Source organism: Xyrauchen texanus, chromosome 39 (genome assembly GCF_025860055.1).
Source record: "Xyrauchen texanus isolate HMW12.3.18 chromosome 39, RBS_HiC_50CHRs, whole genome shotgun sequence".
Lineage (NCBI taxonomy): Eukaryota > Metazoa > Chordata > Actinopteri > Cypriniformes > Catostomidae > Xyrauchen > Xyrauchen texanus.
In genome coordinates, this window is record NC_068314.1 from 4880748 (window position 1) to 4899348 (window position 18601).

At 36.7% G+C, this 18601-nt stretch overlaps 1 protein-coding gene and 1 pseudogene across 2 annotated transcripts; both read left to right on the top strand.

Annotated features, from left to right (window-relative positions):
* Nucleotides 1-1823, top strand: part of LOC127632443 (taste receptor type 1 member 3-like) — a 32469-nt pseudogene extending 30646 nt beyond the window's left edge.
* A 631-nt stretch (nucleotides 1824-2454) lies between these two features.
* LOC127632381 (coiled-coil domain-containing protein 63-like) lies at nucleotides 2455-14632 on the top strand. 2 transcript variants are annotated; one of them, XM_052110939.1, is made up of 15 exons: nucleotides 2455-2544; nucleotides 5646-5751; nucleotides 5853-5952; nucleotides 6079-6268; nucleotides 6340-6465; nucleotides 7964-8077; nucleotides 8165-8232; nucleotides 9326-9513; nucleotides 10709-10828; nucleotides 11230-11312; nucleotides 12054-12222; nucleotides 12368-12528; nucleotides 14007-14110; nucleotides 14324-14407; nucleotides 14509-14632. In XM_052110939.1, exons 2-15 carry the CDS (start codon nucleotides 5685-5687, stop codon nucleotides 14555-14557), a joined length of 1623 nt encoding a protein of 540 aa, XP_051966899.1. In that variant the 5' UTR covers nucleotides 2455-2544; nucleotides 5646-5684; the 3' UTR covers nucleotides 14558-14632. The 2 variants fall into 2 exon arrangements, with proteins under 2 accessions (XP_051966899.1, XP_051966900.1); XM_052110940.1 differs by lacking the exon at nucleotides 6340-6465.
* The last annotated feature ends 3969 nt before the right edge of the window (nucleotides 14633-18601 follow it).

Here is an 18601-nt window from a genome sequence, read left to right on the forward strand (position 1 = left end):
TTAAAGTCAATTTATGTGTATGGTCTAAATTACCCTTAATGCCGACAGAGCAAGTTATTGTTAAAATATTATATTCAAAACAATGCAAAGAATGCAAAAACAACTAAAAAAATCAGAAAAAGACCGTCACTTGGCAGTTGGGATGTCAAGTCACACAACAGAGGGGGTATAGATCAGAGTGGGCAAAGTTTTTGGTACAGAGGCAACATAGGGCTTTAAGTAGTACATAGGGGGGCCACAGTGTATTCCTTCTGAGATACAATGTTCAACAATAATTTAGTTCTTGTGTCTTTTAAGCGCAGAAATACTGTAGTTGTGTTCTCATTATAATGCATGATGCACAATTTTCAAAAGTGTTTGTGACTGGTGGAACTATTCTGCCTGAAGTGTTGCTCTACAAAGGTTGATACGTTTCTAGGCTAATCATATATATACATTATTTTATCATCTCTACTTTCCTGGTAATTTATTATTCAAATGAACACACTGTCTACATCAGGGGGGTTGGTATTATTAAACGATTAACAATAAGCTATAATTAAAAAGTGTATTATATTACATGAATCCATTAAATGATTCAGCCAGTGTGTGGTTTTCTTGTTTTTGTTGTTTTATTAATTTACTTTTAATGACACACTAGACAGTGGTCTGTTCCGTTACATGTACGCTTCAAGTCTGAAATTTTGATAAAAATCCACTTTTTGCCCCACTGTTTACCGGTACGTTCACTTTAGACACAAATGACTGTGTTTACTTTAATACCTTGCCAAGACTGGCATTTTACCCACATTAGCGCTCATAGAACACACGCGCATGTAAAGTGCACACTTAAGGAAGGTAGGGAAGTAGTGAACACAGACGGTGAGAAAATAGGGCAGTAAAAGTACAGTTACAGCCCTTAAAATGAACTCCAGTAAACGTATACCTTTTTTAAATTTCTGGGAAAAACTACATACAGTAACGGGAGTATTGTAATTTGTTACTTTACACACCTGGCTGCCTTCATGTGCTTTTTGGCGCTTCAAAGTTCTGGTCACCATTCACTTGCATTGTATGGACCTACAGAGCTGAAATATTCTCATAAAATTCTAAATTGTGTTGAAAAAAAGAAAGCCATAAATATCTGAGATGGCATGAGGGCGAGTAAACAGTGATAGAATTTTCTCTTTGGGTGAATTAGTCCTTTCATTTAAAATGTACAATCTGGGTCCCGACACAAAATGAGTTGAGAAGTGCCACATTAAAACACCCTTGCAAGAGATGTATGCTTAAGAAAAAAGAAATATATATATATATATATATATATCACAGTTCCTTGAAAAATCTTCTGAACACCTGGAGAACTTTTTCAGGGAACAATGACGCAGACAATCTGGCAGGTAAAAGAAAAAAAATAATTTTTAGCTGGTTTGTGGTTCAGGGTTGTTGTGGGGCCTAAGCAGGACTGTGTGATTGGTACATCCAAGAAGGTCCAATATGTCTCCAAACCTATGCGAGAACCTTTTGGCGCTGCCCAGTGGAGCCAGTGTTGAACATTGGCTTGATGCTTGGTTTCAACTTACTGCTGTCACTGATATCATTTATGTCTACCTTCATGGCTCTATCCGTGATAAAACCATCTCCACCTTGATTTACTGTGCAATGTGGGTGATGTTTATCGCCATATACACTGGTCTGGATGATAAATTTAAGTCTATTGCTCAAGTAGTGGTCAGTATAGTTAAAAATGTGGCGCTGGTAGCCAATTATTTTAACACCCAGAGCTCAAAACAGATAATCACTTCCACACATTTTTAGAAGCACCGCCAACACCACTTGAATAAAGCCAGGAACAATTTCTACATTTATTATCATCATCATCAATTATTATTATTAATATTATTATTACAAAGCTCTCTGTAATATTGTATTCTGACTGGTCCATTGTAGCATTCTGTGGTCAAATATTTTGAATAATTACAGCTTAACTGTATAATTCATGTCTCTTGTATCACTCCATGGCCTCTTTTTTGTCAAATAATAAAAATATTTTAACAAAACAATATTTCATGTCTTTTTAGTGATTCATTTGGAAAGTAGCCCTGCATTAAGTGGAATAATCACTGGCTGATTGTACGTTATCCCTTATTTATTATTAATAGTAACAATAATAAATGTATAGAGGACGTCTCATACAAGATTGTAATGCAGAGAGCTAATGTTTAATTAAATAAATGAGAAAATATTTTAAAAAGTATTAGCTATTATTACAAATTACAAATAACACTGTCAGTTACTTCAGAACATGCATACGTTCTTGTATGACTTGTAATAGTTGAAATTGATTGATTATTATTTTTTATTTCAACCCATAATAAAGCTTCAAAGTCACTGGTCTATATATAGATCAGTGGTTATAGCGCCCCCTAAAAGATCTCCACGTCATCAACATTCTTCTGCGAGTACTTGATTTCCATAGAGACTGTTGCTAACAACTGTGTCCAAATGAAAGCGGGAGAGGAAAATAAAACACAGCCATCAGAAAAGTGAGAAGAGACGTTTAAGGTAAGATCACGTGTATGGTTATTATTTACCTGACCATATTTCACTGTCAGGAGAGGCGGAGATTTAATTGAAACGAATTAAACTAATAAAACAAAACTTTATGTAAGTAGAAACTAACTTGCACCTTTAAAAGCTAATGCTTGGTAAATGTTCTCTGGACTGTCCATGATGACTATTTTATAAAAATAAAAAATAGCGTAGTTTTAATATATTATAATGGCCCAGGGGGAAATCTAAATATATAAATATAATAATAATAAAAATCTGTGGTGGTATAGTGTTGTTTGATATAAGTAAATCACGATACTGAATGATATTCATAGGCCTACTGTGGTATTTACATAGTAAGAAAGACACACTAAAGAATGATATGGTTCATGTCCCAAAAACAATAATAGTACTTATTTTCATAGTCAACACAACAGTTTAAACAGAAATCATATAATTTTAGTCACTCACAGCAGAAGAGCTCCAGGCCAATGCATTTGTGCAGTTATGTTGATTTCACGCGACTTTTTGACGATTGAATCGTTACAACAGAAGTGCACATGTCTACTTGAGGACCCTCCGGTTGCCGAAAGTCTCGCGAGAGTCACGTGCAACGTTCACACAGTGATTATTGTGTTTATTATTTGGAGTCTCACAGAAACCCTACATCTACCCCTACCCCTAAACCCAAATGTTACCTATGGGGTAACCGTTCTTTCCAACAAGGGAGCTAAAAAAAACTAACTTCAAATGTACTCACAAAAAAACAGATTTATTGATAAATAAACAATACATATATCAAATCAAAGAAAAGAAAGTACATGGTAGAACAAAAACTCATTCCCCCTCAAAGGATGTTAACAACCAGCCAACCCCCTATAAACCCCAATACAATCCCCAACTTTGTCACACAGAACGATTCAAAATAAAGCACAAAATAAATGACACGAACAACCCCAAAATCATATTAAATAGAAGTACCACACACTCAAACCAAACCATTACACTACAAATTTAAGTCTCATGCAAATAAATGGTTCATGTGTGTTAAAGCATCAATAAAGTACAGAGAATACAAGGGTTGGCTAGCGACACGAGGCTGGGAAGTGATATACAAACAAGGAAAAAGAAAAAAAAAACACCCCATTAGCCAGTACGATTCACAACATCTATACACTCTCTGCGCTGGAGGCATACAGCGCCCATCTACAGGTACTGGCTAAACGGGGAAATCAAAAACAAAACAAACACAAGAGGAACAGCGATCAACTAAACCTAATACAAAATACAAACATAATTAGCAATACACAAATAACCACAAAACATTTTTTACTTTAATCTCATCAAAATAAAAAACACTTACAAACACTGTATACAAACTTTAAATTACCTGCAACACATCCACCAATCCTGGACTAACTTCCAAGATAGGAACGAGCATGACCAATGGCCTACACATCCACAACGTTTGTGTCTGCCTTAAAAACAATTTCCTAATTTAGTAAAACAAGGCTTCATAAATATGCAACAAAACAATTACTATTTACTTAGCCTACCTGCTCACCAGACCATTCACGCACAAACCAACATGGACCTGTCACCGGACAGCACAATGTTTATGTCTGTATTAAAAACATCTATTTCAATGAAAAAGGCTTGGTAAATATAAAACAAAAGTCAATATTCACTTGGCCTACCTGCTCACCCAGACCGGGTCCGTGCACCAACACACAGGGAAAGGCTACCAAACAGCCCAGTTCCACACAAAAGATGGGACCTCCACTCTAGGCCTCCTTACAGGTGCCTGCTTATAAACCCTCTACCTACTTGGCCACGCCCCTTTACCAATTGCTACCTCACCGGCTACACAAAGGCTAAAATATACTTAGGTTGTTCTGTGTTGCTGATATTTCCATGCACAGTATGCATAACGCACATTTGGTCATCAGCACAGTCTGTGCAGACTGTCCATGTGCAGCTCATATTTTCGCATTAAGGCCCGGGCATACTTTGTTTATACTTTCAAAATATACTTTTCTGGCCGCGAGTGAAAAAAACGCATTCAACGCATGCCCACTACAACTCATTAGTGATATTCCTTGGTTCAGTTGCGTGTCTAGAAAATATTGTTTCAGTCCATGCAGATTAGGCTAATTACAAAATGTGCTTCACTGAGTACTGTGGACAAACAAAGTATACTTTGGCCTACACGCAGACAATCCTCGTCTGTGCACTTCGTCAGTGCTTACGCCTGCCGTTGACTGTACCTAAAAGTGTATTGAAAAGCAGTCGTAGTGCGTAAGCATTTAAAGCGTTCGTATTCACTTGTGTATACTTGAGTGTAAACTTGTGTAGTGAGTATACTTTGAAAGGCAATGTGGACAACAAGGTGTAATCCAATCCGGAACACACAAAATCTAAGTATTCCCGGGTCTAACCATATTAACATCTAATGAGACTCTTCGAGAATTTGGCTGCCGGAGGGTTACCTTCTAGACTTCGTCAGTAATGACATGCAGTCCTTACCGAGGCAGATCAAGTGATTTTATAAAATCAATGAACCTTACAATTAATATACATTCCCAGATACAACAAAAATATGTCCATTTAGAATTAAAATTATAGGTAATATATTAATGGTATATTAATTCTTATTACAACTTGGGCTGTTATTATACACTCAAAAATCAATTTTGGCTATTTTATAAGATTTATGCATTAGAATTTCATTACACACACACACACACACACACATATATATATATATATATATATATATATATATATATATATCATAAAACTTAAAATATTAAGGCTATTTTATTAACTTAAAGATAAATTTAACATTTTATGAAATTGACAAATAAATCTTACAATTATAGTAAAGGCCAAAGGATACAAGCTACAGTAGCCTATACCAGCCTTAACTAATAGGTTCCTGGGGGGGTGCCTTCAAAGTTCACTGTTTGCATCTTAGGATGATCTAAAAAATGACAAGAATTACTGCCATTATACAAAGTAAAATGTCAAATACAAAAGAAAATGTTTTATCAGTTGCTGATAATTATCTCTTATACTGTATAACGCCTCAATGTTTTCATCTGTATTTGCAGATATAGTGTTCAGTAACTGTAATCTTTATCATCATCATTATGGCTCGAGGAAGATCAGTGGTCAGCATCCTCTCTGACAGCTTTGACATGGACTTTGATGGAATTGGTATGCATATGATACAGACTAATTAATTTAGGAATTATTGTACAGATATATGTTCTTATTTTGCCAGCAATATCTGTCTGGTCGGTGTTTGTGTACTTCAGCTGAGACAGAGATCGGAAAGCTGCAGCGACAGTTTCGTATCACAGAAGGAGATCGCCAGGCCTACAGCATCCAGTCACAAGAAATTATCCGCAAACAGCGGTCAGTCCTGAAATGAATGCCTATAACTAGACACCCCTATCTATCTATCTATCTATCTATCTATCTGTCTGTCTGTCTGTCTGTCTGTCTTAGTTTGTTTTCTCTTATATGTATACATGCCTGCAGGCAGGAGATTTCTAAGCTGCATGAGGAAAAGGAGGAGTTGTTGCGATCTCTGCGTGTGGTGGAGTGCCAAGCGTGCAAACAGAGTGACAGTCAGAATGCCCAGAGTCTGCGATCGCTGCTGAACCAGAGAGATGATCTAGATGAGCAACTGGAGAGAGAGAGACAGACCCAGGCAGAGCTGGAACAGGAGGTGTGTATTATCCTCTAACCCACAAATCATATTCATTGACTCCATCTTGCATGTGTGCATTGTGTCTTCAGATCCTGAGTGTCGAGAAAAAGTTGGCGGAGTTTAGGAAAGGAGAGATCACAGATTCTCACAGCCATACGTCTCAGATCCATCACAGTCAGAAAGTCACAAGCACACTGGAAAACAATCTGGACCGGGTAAATGACAAAGCAGAAATTTCTGCATGCACTTTTAGGTATTAGCTGTCCTTAAATGTGGGTTGTGATAAATATTTGTTCTAAAATTTTTGATATTTGTAAAAGAAAATTTCATTGGAAATAGAGCAATATTAAAGGGACAGCTCACTAAATATAAAAATGTTTTTCTAATTTACACATGATCATGTCATTCCAAACCTATATGACTTTTTGTGCGGAACACAAAAGGAAATATTTAAATGTATATAAGAGGTCGACAGTGGATTTTGCCAATACGATAACTAAGGTGGTGAGAAAGACCGATAACTGATTAATTGGCCAATAGAATAGATATTTAGAATGTAAAAAAAAAGAACTTGTTCTTTTCTTACTATGATGGGCACAGATAAAGTGCCAGATTAATTAATAAAATCCCAGATGCAGTTTATTGTTCAACCAAAATCACAAACATAATCCTCCCAAAAAAGATTGGGTGCATAATGCTCGACTTTTAAATATAAACAAGCATGAAATACAATGGGGATTCTTATTTTGAAATGAAGAAGTGCCTGAGCTTAAAAAGGACTCAAAAGAATCTTAAAAGTAGTCCATGTGACTTGTGTGTATATTCCAAGTCTTCTGAAGGCGTACAGTTTGATTTAGGTGAAGTCATTTTTCAATGAAACTCCTTAAACTTGTGTTGTGAACACATGAAATTGTGTTGTTTTCAGACTGATCTCAAAGTGAAGTCAGAAACAGAAGGTTGACTGTTCTTTAGCTTAAATAGGTCTGTGGTTACAGAAATGTGAAACACTGCCCCCAGTGGCCAAAGCAGTAAGTGTTGTTGGGCTTACTGGCTTTTGTGAGCTCCATTTTCTGGGTGAAATGTCCATGGATGAGCGCAAAGGCGAGTTTTGAAATTAGTTGTTTTTGGCTGTTCAGACTACAGAGGAATGCATCATTATAAACTGTACCACGCAACCCAAACCTTAAATCTAAACCTAAACATCAGTGGAGTAAAAATGTAATGTTAGAGGGAAAATGCAACCTCCGAATAGCACTCGTCACTGATTATGCAAACGTGAGTACTTCTTGGTTTCAACATGGGATTTGAACCCAGGTCTCCCACATTGATGCCACAACACACTTCTGGTCGCACCATGGTAAGATAAACAAATCAGAGCCAGTACAAAAATGTCTCATAGGAGATGCCGCTTTTTAACTCGGCTGATCCTAGGGGTACTGGAACTCACAGAAACAACATGCCAACTTCCTGTGTGATCATGTTATTGTTTATAGCTATGTTTTCAGCATACGTGTTTGGAGGGTGAGTAAACTATGACAGAATTGATATCTACTAAATGTAGTATTTGTTTAAAAGGTTTGGCTTTACATTGCAGTGATTTAGCAACCAGCACAAAATATACTGCTTAATGCCACAAGACTATCATAATCTCAATTCATCAGGTAATTTCACCCTAAATGTGTGTTTGTTTTCAAACCCTCTTTGCCCCTGCAGGCTCTTGTTCATTTTAATGAACAGCTGACAAAGAACAGCCAGCTTAGAGAAGAGATTGAGGCACTTTGCAAGAAGCGCATCCGATTCCAGCAGCAGCGTCGCAAACTGGAGAAGGTCGGGCAGCTCTGGGGTTTGATATAGCATGCATTTGAAGGAAACTGGCTGAACATGTTAACACAGGTGCTGTTACGTTGCTTTCAGGGGCTGCAGGATATTCGCAGGGATATTGGTGAGGTTATTAGCATGTCAGCCTCAGCTTATGATGCAAGGTAAGAGGTATACTTGGAGATTTTAAGTTGCTTTACTAATATAATGAATAGATCATTAATTTAATACAACATGAAACAAGATTCATGGAACACATTTATCCTCATTAATGTGGCATATTCCCAAGTGAAATAGATTTAGGTTAGTTGACAAATAACATTTGTCAGGCCTGGGTAGCTCAGCGAGTATTTACGCTGACTACCACCCCTGAAGTCGCAAGTTTGGCTCCAGCCAGGTCTCCTAAGCAACCAAATTGGCCCGGTTGGAAGGTAGAGTCACATGAGGTAAACTCCTCATGGTCCCGATTAGTGGTTCACGCACTCAATGGGGTGCATGGTAAGTTGGAGAGAGTAGCATGATTCTCCACATGCTGTGAGTGGAGATGCGCGGATTGACGGCCTCAGAAGCGGAGGCAACTGAGACTTGTCCTCTGCCACCTGGATAGAGGAGAGTAACCGCGCCACCACCACGACCTACTAAGTAGTGGGAATTGTGCTTTCCAAATTGGGAGAAAAGGGGATAAAATAAATAAATAAATAAAAAGAATAATGTGTGTATAAGAGAAAGTGTATATGGGTCGCTCAAGTTATCCAAAAATACAGTAACTTGAAAACATGTCAGGAATTGACATGAAAGTGGTGTAACTATCCAGAGACAGCTGATATTAAAAACGAAAATTCTTTAAAAATGTCTCCTTAAAAGAGCATTGTTTGTGCTTTGTGCCACTTCATTAACATACAATACACCCACAGTTTGCACGAATACACAGATAGTGCAAGCACTCCCACCCACTTGAGCTTTGTGCTGGTGCAAAAATTGTGCTTAGAATTAGAGCTTTCACAAAAATTGGATAAGATGTAGCACACAGTCATTGCGCATGTGCCACTGTGCCTAGCATGGTAACGAAAATAAAGCCTGCAATGATTAATTACATTAAGTTGCACAATATGTGTTCTTATAAACATATTGTTTGTAACTTAGAATTTCATTGTTTTATAGAGTACAAATTGCGATGTATTTTTTAGGACTGATTGCAGACGTAATTTTTACTTTGAAGACAGTTCTAATTCTCTGGTGTGTGTTTGTGTGTTCTAGATTTGAGGCTCAGACTAAAATCAGCATGATGAAAGAGAAGGCGGTGAAGGATCTTGCACAGTACACAGCTGATATGAAGGAGCTGGAGAGAGTTATCGCCCATAAAAGTAGACTCAAAGAGTTCATGACCACCAAGAGAAATGAGAGAAGTGTCCTTGAAGATGGACAGGAAATAAGTCACAGACATGGTGAGAATGAACCAGAAGAAGGGAGGGAGAAAGAGAAACATAGGAACAATGTCAGCCAAGAATTATAACCGAGAGTTGTTTTAAGAGTTGCTGTTGTGCAGTTAGTTGAAAAAACTTGTCAACTTCAAGTCCTGTTTATTTTCTTATTTCATGGTTTTCGTCTGCGTACGTTATTCCAAATAAAATAAAAAAGTTTGTCTGTAATCTTTTATCAAAATTGTATAACTTGCTCCACCTCCAAAGTCAGGAATCCCCTCCTGTCCAATCGCTAGTCCCTTCTGCATTTTAACGGTTGAATAAGTATCATTGCAATCACATTAAACAAGTAAAATGTTGTTTGAGTGGTATTTCATGTTGACTGTAAGATTGGTTGTCAAGCCATTTGTTCTAAAAATAAAAATACATCACAGTTGATTAATAGAGTGCAACAGTGCCCGCCCACTTTTTCAGCCATCTTGGTGTTTTTCCCTTTTATATCTTCCATAGGAACTTCATAAAATACTTCACAAAAGAGTTCTAAGCAATGAAGCAAACCAACCAGCTTTGCGGAGAATAACAACATTACAAACATTGTTTTGATGCAAAAAAATATAATTGAAAATTGATGTGACAAAAATAAAAAGGTACTGTGTAGTTAACATCATTAATGAACTACAATCCCATGAAGCATTGCGAATGACATAATCGTATTAGAAACGATATATAAAGCTATTGATTTAAAGTTGATTATAAGTGTAGAAACAATATATTTTGATTTAATTGCAAAAAATTTAAATAAAAAAGTAATTTGAGACTGTAGGGAGACTGATGTGGTTGTGTTATTCACAAGTATCGTGGGAGTGGGCAGTCGCTGCAGAGCTCTTTTGCCGCACTTTGTTTGCTGGGATTCTCTGATTGGTGGATCTTTTCTCTTCATGGGTAGTGTAGTTCTTCACCATGATTTAGCTATTAAACAAAGTGTTGAAATAAAACAGAATGAAGCCTGTATACCATCAATTAACAACCTCTGAGCTCACGGTAGGTCTGTTTTTAAAGGTTTATCAGTTATGGTTAAAAATCAGTTCACCTTTGGAGAAAATTAATGGGATTTTTACCTCCGGAACTAGACTGTTGCACTCTATTGATTGAAAATAAATCCAACTGATTTTATGTCTGAAATGTTAATATAATGTTTTTATGGTGATGATGATGGCAGAGATGAAGGAGCAAAGGAAGGCAGATTCTGGTGTGGACACTCTGGAGGTGGTGTTCCAGCAGATCCAGAGTGTGACTGGAGAAGAAGATTTAGAGATGTTGGTTACAATGTTCATTCAGGGTGAGCTCTCTATAATTTTGTATGACTTATGCAGAGATTGGAATAAGCTTTTCTTTGGATTTTCATTAAAACATGTATGTTTAGTTAGGGAAAGCGAGATTTGGCTTTGTCTGATAAAAGCACTAGTGGTGTCATGCCATTCTTTTATATTTCAGTTTGCTGCTCATAAATAATATTGTAGATACACTTTCATTGGATGGTCAATGTGTCATCACCAGTGTAAATGCGTCATTTCTTGGTGTTACTAGTTCATTTTGCCAGTCATTTCTAGAATGATTTATATTTCTGTATTGTGATTAGTACTAGTAGCCCAGTTTTTGTAACTGGCAGATTATGTTTAGGGGTGATATGAAGATATGAAGTGTTATGATATGTCTGATTATGTTTTGATTTTTGTCCAGCTGAGGACAGAAATTTTGCTTTCTTCAACTATGTCAATGAGCAGAATGCAGAGACTGTAAAACTGAAAGCAGAAATCCAGCAGGTGAGTGTATGAATCAAATGAAAGACTCCTTTTGAAAACACTCACTAGCTGAGATTTCATCCAAGATGCAAATTAGATTTATAGGTGTGTGTTTTGTTTTCAACTTCAGGCAACTTGTAAATGTTTTTTTACTTTGATTATAATTTTTTATTTAAAAAAAAAAACATGTTTTATGTTATTGTTGTCCCTTTTTTCTGAAAGTTATGGATATTCCAGTCGCAGTGGAATTTCCAGCACATTTCCAGCCGTAATTTTTGAAAAATATGTAGAAATCATTATCACACAATATATATTGAATTAATTTTTTTTTTACTCTTTGTTTAGATTATCATAGTTTTAAACATGTAATAATTTGTATTTAATAATGGATATTCATAGTTTAATGTAGAAAGTCTGGCACAAGGCTAAAATCTATACAAAAAAAGAGTCATTTGAAAAGTACCTAAAAACAAATGACGAATTCCTGGTAAAACCTGGTTTTAATGAGGCCTTCATATAACAAAAGGTAAAAAATTTGAAATATGCTAGTTTTAATTAAAATAGGACATGAAAAAAAAAAAAACCTGGGACATGAAATTGCCTGAAGTTGAAGAAACACCCTAATGTGAAAAATCTGAATTTAACTTAATCAAATCTCCACCCGTTCTCCATTTAATCTCACTGCTGTCTAGGAGATATCTTGGGTGTCATTGTGATTTATTTATTTTTCTTCTTTTTGGTCTATGGGTGATGCTGTTCTAGATTGGAGAGGAGATGAACCAGTTTCAATCAGAAGGTCTCCAACTGGAACAGAAATATCAGGAGGATTTTAAACTGGTGAAGGATCTACAGAAAGAATGTGAAAAACAGGCTCAACAGTATGAAGCCCAGGCTGATGATATCACCAATATCCTTGATCAGATCAAAACAGGTACTAGTAAAATCAACATAACATGCATCAACTTAAGCCCTAGACCAAACATGAATATATTAGCCATAGAAGATGATAACATGCATGAAGTAAACCATTCAATAGTACACCATATAAGCAGTTAAATGTTCTGGTGTGATTCTAGGGGTGGACAGATTGTTTGATATGCTTGATAGTGACCAAGCACTGGTGGAAGATCCGAGCTCTCCGTCTGGGATAATAGACAGTAACATCATGACATATCTGAGCCTGGCAGAACAGAGAACCAGTGAACTGCTCACTATTCATGCTTTCATTAACTCCAAGGTACAGAAAAGACTCATCGACTTCAGCATAGCTTTGCATCATTTATCAAGTTTATTTTTCATAATCCAGGGTTTGTATATACCCCTGTATATAAAAACAGTGTGAGTGTTAATACAAGGGATAGTTCAACCAAAAATGAAAATTCTGTCATCATCTACTCACCTTCATGCTGTTCCAAACCCGTGTGACTATCTTACTTATACGGAACACAAAAGGTTCATTTTAATTCATATTCAAGTTTGTCTTTTCAATACAATGGCAGTTGATAGTGCCTCACTTTAAAGCTTAGAAAAGGACCCAAAAGTATCATAAAAGATGTTTAAGTGGCTAATAAGTCATATTCCAAGTCTTCTGAAGGCATTTGATAGGTTTTGGTGAACTGATCCTTTGATTAAAGCAATAGGCCTCAAAAGGCCATGCATTGCAGTTGTTTTACATTGGTTAAAAGGTGTTGCCATACAAAATGCAAAACAAAGAGCCTAAAAACCTCTCAAACATGGTAAAATCACTGCCACAAACAGCTTTGAGTGGATTATTGTTTTTATTAAGCAGCAGCATCAGTAATATGATAAAAGGCACCAATGTTCTAGAAATAATCACATTTTATTAATGTCTGAGTTTAAAACAAGTTTAAGCGACAGAATTTTTGACATGCCGTTGGTTACCACAAAAATATTTTGAATCGTTCCTCGTTTATTTACTCGATCCTTGTTTAAAAAGAAGCAAAAATTGTGGTTATAGCAATAAGTCACTTACAATGGATGTGAATGGGGCCAGTCCACAGCCACAAACATTAAGATGATCACTGTTTCAAAAGAATAGCCACAAGATATATACATTATACATGCTAGCAGGATTTTAGTGTGACAAAATTGCTTAAAACTTCGTTGACATGATGAAATAACACTGGTAAATACTGTAATCTGGTAAACGATGTAACGCCGGTACATCTCTGGTTTTTATCACACTAAAATCATGTATAGCAGGCTATACCTTTGAATCAATTTGTATTTGAGAGTTTATTGACTGGCCGCATTCACCCCCCAACACCAATAATCAAAACAAGCAAATACAACCCCCTTGAATAAATATGAATTGTTTTTTTTGGGGGGTTGTTTATTAAGGTTTAAAATGAATTCAATTTATGTGTGGTCACAGGTGTATATCAGCTATTTTCCAGGTAATTTATTTTTAATAAAAAATCTATTTTATGCATATGAGGCTTTTTGTAAATTTTAGAATGAGATCTGGACTCTGAAATGAATTGCGTCTCTGTTCTTTTTCTTATTTTGTATTCCTAGTATATATTGTTACTGTTATATTGATTAGGAAAGACAAAACTAATTCTAGACCTTTCTTCCTGCTAACCCCTGGGCTACAAATAAGATTTTTTGACATGGACTTGGTTTGTTGAGGATTAACATATTTCAACCAAATGCTGCAGATTAGACTAACATGTAACTCTCACATATTGACAGGACCAGGAGAAGAGTAATGACCCCAAAGTAATGGCTCAGTACCTGCTAGGTCAGACCCCAGAGGACCAGAGACAGATAGTTATCATTCAGCCTCCTGTTACCGGGTAAGAACAGCCAATCCAAATCAACGATAGTCACAGAAATGATCTGTTCTAGTGTCTCATTGACAGCAGTAATTGTTATCTTTCCTGTGTCAATGCATTTCCTATTTAAACAGGCAAGTGGGGAGGGACATATCAAATAGTTAATACCCTTAGGTTAATATCACATCCCAGCAAAACTAAGATTAAATGTTCTTGTATCTGTCTGGCAATAAGGGACAATGATGAAGCTGAGGACACTCCAATCACAGATGAGGAAGATCACCCTTTGAGCGAAACAGTACTCCGTCAGCAGATTAGGCGAGGCATAAGGAACACACTTTAGCTCGTTTCCATTGTAATTTACCAATTTAAATATGGTTTTACTGCAGTTAAAGGTTGTTTTTATTTATCTGTTGCAGGTCTTGCTTAAAGATGGGTCTCTGCTTACTGGAGGGGGCAGAGATGTGAAAACCCTAAAAAGCAACACCATGTCCAGTATATACAAGTGCAATATGATCAACAGAATAAAATTATTCTCCGCAAACAACTTGATTTATTCTTTGCCTACATGGTTTCTCTGACTTGATGTTTCATCAGTTCTAGTTCTGAAAGTCCTAACATTAATTGAATGCTTATGTTATAGCCACAACAAACAGAAGGGGGCAGCATGTATCCATGTTAGTGACTGCATCAGTTCAGAACATGTCTTAATGTAATAATGCAATCATTTTTGCCCAGTACTTCAGTTGTTAGGGTTAGGTTAGGGTTAAAGTTATATTAGCTTAGGGTTAGGTTAGGTTAGGTTAGGGTTAACCAGTAACTCGAGGTTTGGGGTTTCACCAGTCAGGCAGTCTGTGATTAAAAAGTTTTGGCAAAACCATACAGTTTCCAGGAATTGTGAAATTGGATCATTTTAGCACATCTATATGGGTACTGTGTATCTGCTGTATTTTGACCAAAAACATCTATTATTTCAGCAATAAGGCACTCAAAGCTGGGCTATATTGAGTAAATGTCATTGTTTGACGCCATGCTCAGCAGACTGGCTATATTTACAATATAGCTCACCCTTCAGTGACTTATTGCTTTCTTAAAACAATAAAACAGTACTACATAATAAAATATTAAGGAAACAAATTTGAATTAAAATGTCATTTTATAAAGCTAATTCACTTAGTGCCATCAGAGACTATTTAGTCAACAATGGTGCACTTTTATTCAAATTAATGAGAGAAATAGGAACGGCCAACGGATGTAGAAAATGAAGTCTAATCTTACAGGTAAAAGAGCCAATCACCTTTTAGATGCAGACATTGCCTGTCAGTCAACTCAAGAATGCGCATACTGAGCTGAAGAAGCACATTGAGACAGAATTGTTGTCAGATTTTACTGCTAATTTTAAACATGTTTTGGAGATTTCAGTCTTTCCCCATTCAAGCAGATAGGAGCTGTACTTTTATGGCACTGGTTTGCATTGAAATACTGTAGCTGCCCAACCTTCCCAGGAGCATCCCAAAGACAGCAGCGGTGTGGACTGACTTGATTTGACTTGACTTGAAAGGGACTTTGGCCTGACATAACAGAATCTTGCTATCAGAGATTATTTAGCAGAGACGGGCCACTTCTATTTAAATGAATGGGAGAAATTGAAACGCCCAACTAAGAAGCTCTAGCACCCAATGGTCAAAGGATGTCGAAAGAATGTCCTGCCTTACAGGTAAAAGAGCCAATCACCTTACAGACATCACCTGCCAATCAACTCGCTAACGTGCACGTGTATTAGCTATACAACCCGGGACAATTTTGTGTTTAAGCTTCAGATGAGGTAAAGAAGCACAATTTATGATTTCAATTATAAAAAATTGTATTGCTGATTTGAAATTTGTACATTGATTGTAATCTTTTTGAGATTTCTGTCTTTCCCCATTCAAGCAGATAGGAGCTGCACTGGCAATATTGAAAATAGCCTCCTGAGAGTGTTCCAAAGATGAACGAGAGTGGACTGACTTGCTAGAAAGAGTTTGGTTGCTATGCAACAAGAGGGATAAAATATTAGTAGAAGTCGACTGATTTTGACCGATACCGGTGACTAAGGTGGTGGAAAAGACAGATAAATGATTAATCGGTGAGTAAATTTAAAATAACACATGGCGTGTGTGCGTGTGTGTGTGCCCAAACTTTTTTTTACAGAACAAAGAATGTTTCAGACACTTTGTTTTTAATAGATCACACAACAGCATATTTACCTTTACTATTTTAAATAAAATAATTCTAGAAGTTATTATTGACTTTTGAGGGATTTTGTTTCTGTTCTAAATATGTTTATTTCGCTTCTCATCATCTGTGCGTTATTGGGAGCAGTGAGTGAATTATTATTATAATATTTATAAATAAACAGTACTGTATATATTATTATCATGTAGAACTATTTGATTTCTCCCTTTCTTAGTATTTAATTAACTATTATTTTCATAAAATGATTGGTAAAAGAAATTTACCAATTTCTTGTATTATTATGCAACAATCTAGTATGACCATCCATCCACTTTTTTTGAACTTGAACAAAGCATACAAATATTTGTAGAGCAACCACTGTATGTGACCTGTAAAGCTGGCACTTGCATCTCAAAGGAAAAAAGTCAGAAAATACAATGAGCATGAACCCAGGTGAGGGGAGAAACAAGCCCTGAGTCTTTATTCACATATTTTCCACAAAAATATTATGTGACAAGAACAAAAAAATGTCAGCCCAAGGAGAGTTTGTCATCAAAATGTGATCTTCAGGGAAGTAGACTACACCTGGCCACAGCAGGACTGAAAACTGTGAAGTATAGTAAAAAGTTGTTATTAACTGTATTAATGTTATTATTCAATAAATGTATTTAATTAATACATTTATTAATAAATGTAATTAGTGTCAATTTTGTTATTACTATTATTGGTTTGATAGTAACATAAAAAAATATTGCCTCATTAAGTAGCTTCAATGTAGCTAACTACTTTTTGATAGTAACTTGTATTGTAGCTAACTACTTTTCCAAAAGAGTAGCTTGACTGTAGCTTAACTACTTATAATTATGAGTAGCTTGTAGCTTGTCAAACTACAGTTTCAAAGTAGCCCCCCCAAAACTGTCCACGTCTGAGACCATCAATCTGCGCATCTTATCACATGGCTTGTTGAGCGCGTTACCATGGAGACATAGTCGCGTGAGGCGGCATGCTATTCTCCGCGGCACCCAGAGCGAACTACATTATAGCGACCACAAGGAGGTTACCCCATGTGACTCTACCCTCCATAGCAACCGGGCCAATTTGGTTGCATAGGAGACCTGGCTGGAGACACTCAGCACACACTGGATTCAAACTCATGACTCCAGGTGTGATAGCCAATGTCTTTACTCGCTGAGTTACCCAGGCCCCATGTTAACAGCTTTGTTGATTATGAACAGGAACAATATATTTTTATTGCGTCGCTTGCTTACGGAGACATGGTATAACACCATTTGTATGTCGAATTAACAGGTTTATAGAAGTTTATTATCTATGCAACAAAGCACTTTCTCACTGCACACTTACACTTCTAATACTTCTGACAGCAGGACAAGAGAGAGAGAGAGAGAGAGAGAGAGAGAGAGTGTAAGAGCAGATTTACTCACACAGCCTCTGGAGTTACAGTGTGATATAAAAACAAGTTTATTGATTTGATTTGTTCATCTGTATCTATTGATTTACTAATATAGAGGCTAATTTGCAGCTGCACTTTAAATTGAATAAAAGTGTGTTTTTCCTGCATAATGAACATGGAAATTGCAGGAATTATTAAAATTGAGCGCTGGAATTTCTGTCTCTGCAAACTGTTTTATATTAAAATATTAAAGTTGCCCTGGTTCCCCTCATTTATAATTTCATTATACCAATAAAAATTTTTTTTTAAAAATACAATACTCTACAATCTGCTAAATGAATGCAATGAAAAGCTGTGTCAATAGCATTTTTGTCACATACTTCAAGGCGGGCCAAATCAAAGGTCAGTTGGCCCGTGGGCCCTATTTTGGGCATCTCTGATCTATATATATACTTGTGGCAGTTGGGGTGTCGTCGAGCGGACATCCTGAGAGAGAGAAATCGGTAAGGACACTTACACCTGAGCTAGATTATGTCTAACACCTGTCTCTAATTCCAGTGAGCATGGGAAGAGCGGCATATAAGTGGCCATGCCACCAGCGTAGGGGGAGGGAGTCAGAGATCAAGTGTCCCACTGAGTAGCTGAGGAGCTATTGTGAAGCTAATGAGCTATTGTGAAGCTAATGAGTTATTGTGAAGCTGTAAGCCCAGAAAAGTTGACAATTAAAAAGCCTTACCTGTGACTTGAGAAATCCGGTTCCCTGTGTCCTCTTTCCCTCCTACTGTGAAGTCTGTTACAATACACCGATCAGCCACAACATTAAAACCACCTGCCTAATATTGTTTAGGTCCCCCTCGTGCCGCCAAAACAGCACCAACCTGCATCTT

Excerpts from the sequence above, each read along its gene's own strand:
- LOC127632381 (XM_052110939.1), top strand. The coding sequence starts at position 5,685 with ATGGCTCGAGGAAGATCAGTGGTCAGCATCCTCTCTGACAGCTTTGAC. Across the intron at positions 6,466-7,963 it reads TGGAAAACAATCTGGACCGG|GCTCTTGTTCATTTTAATGA; the intron begins GTAAATGACAAA and ends TTGCCCCTGCAG. Across the intron at positions 12,529-14,006 it reads ATGCTTTCATTAACTCCAAG|GACCAGGAGAAGAGTAATGA; the intron begins GTACAGAAAAGA and ends ACATATTGACAG.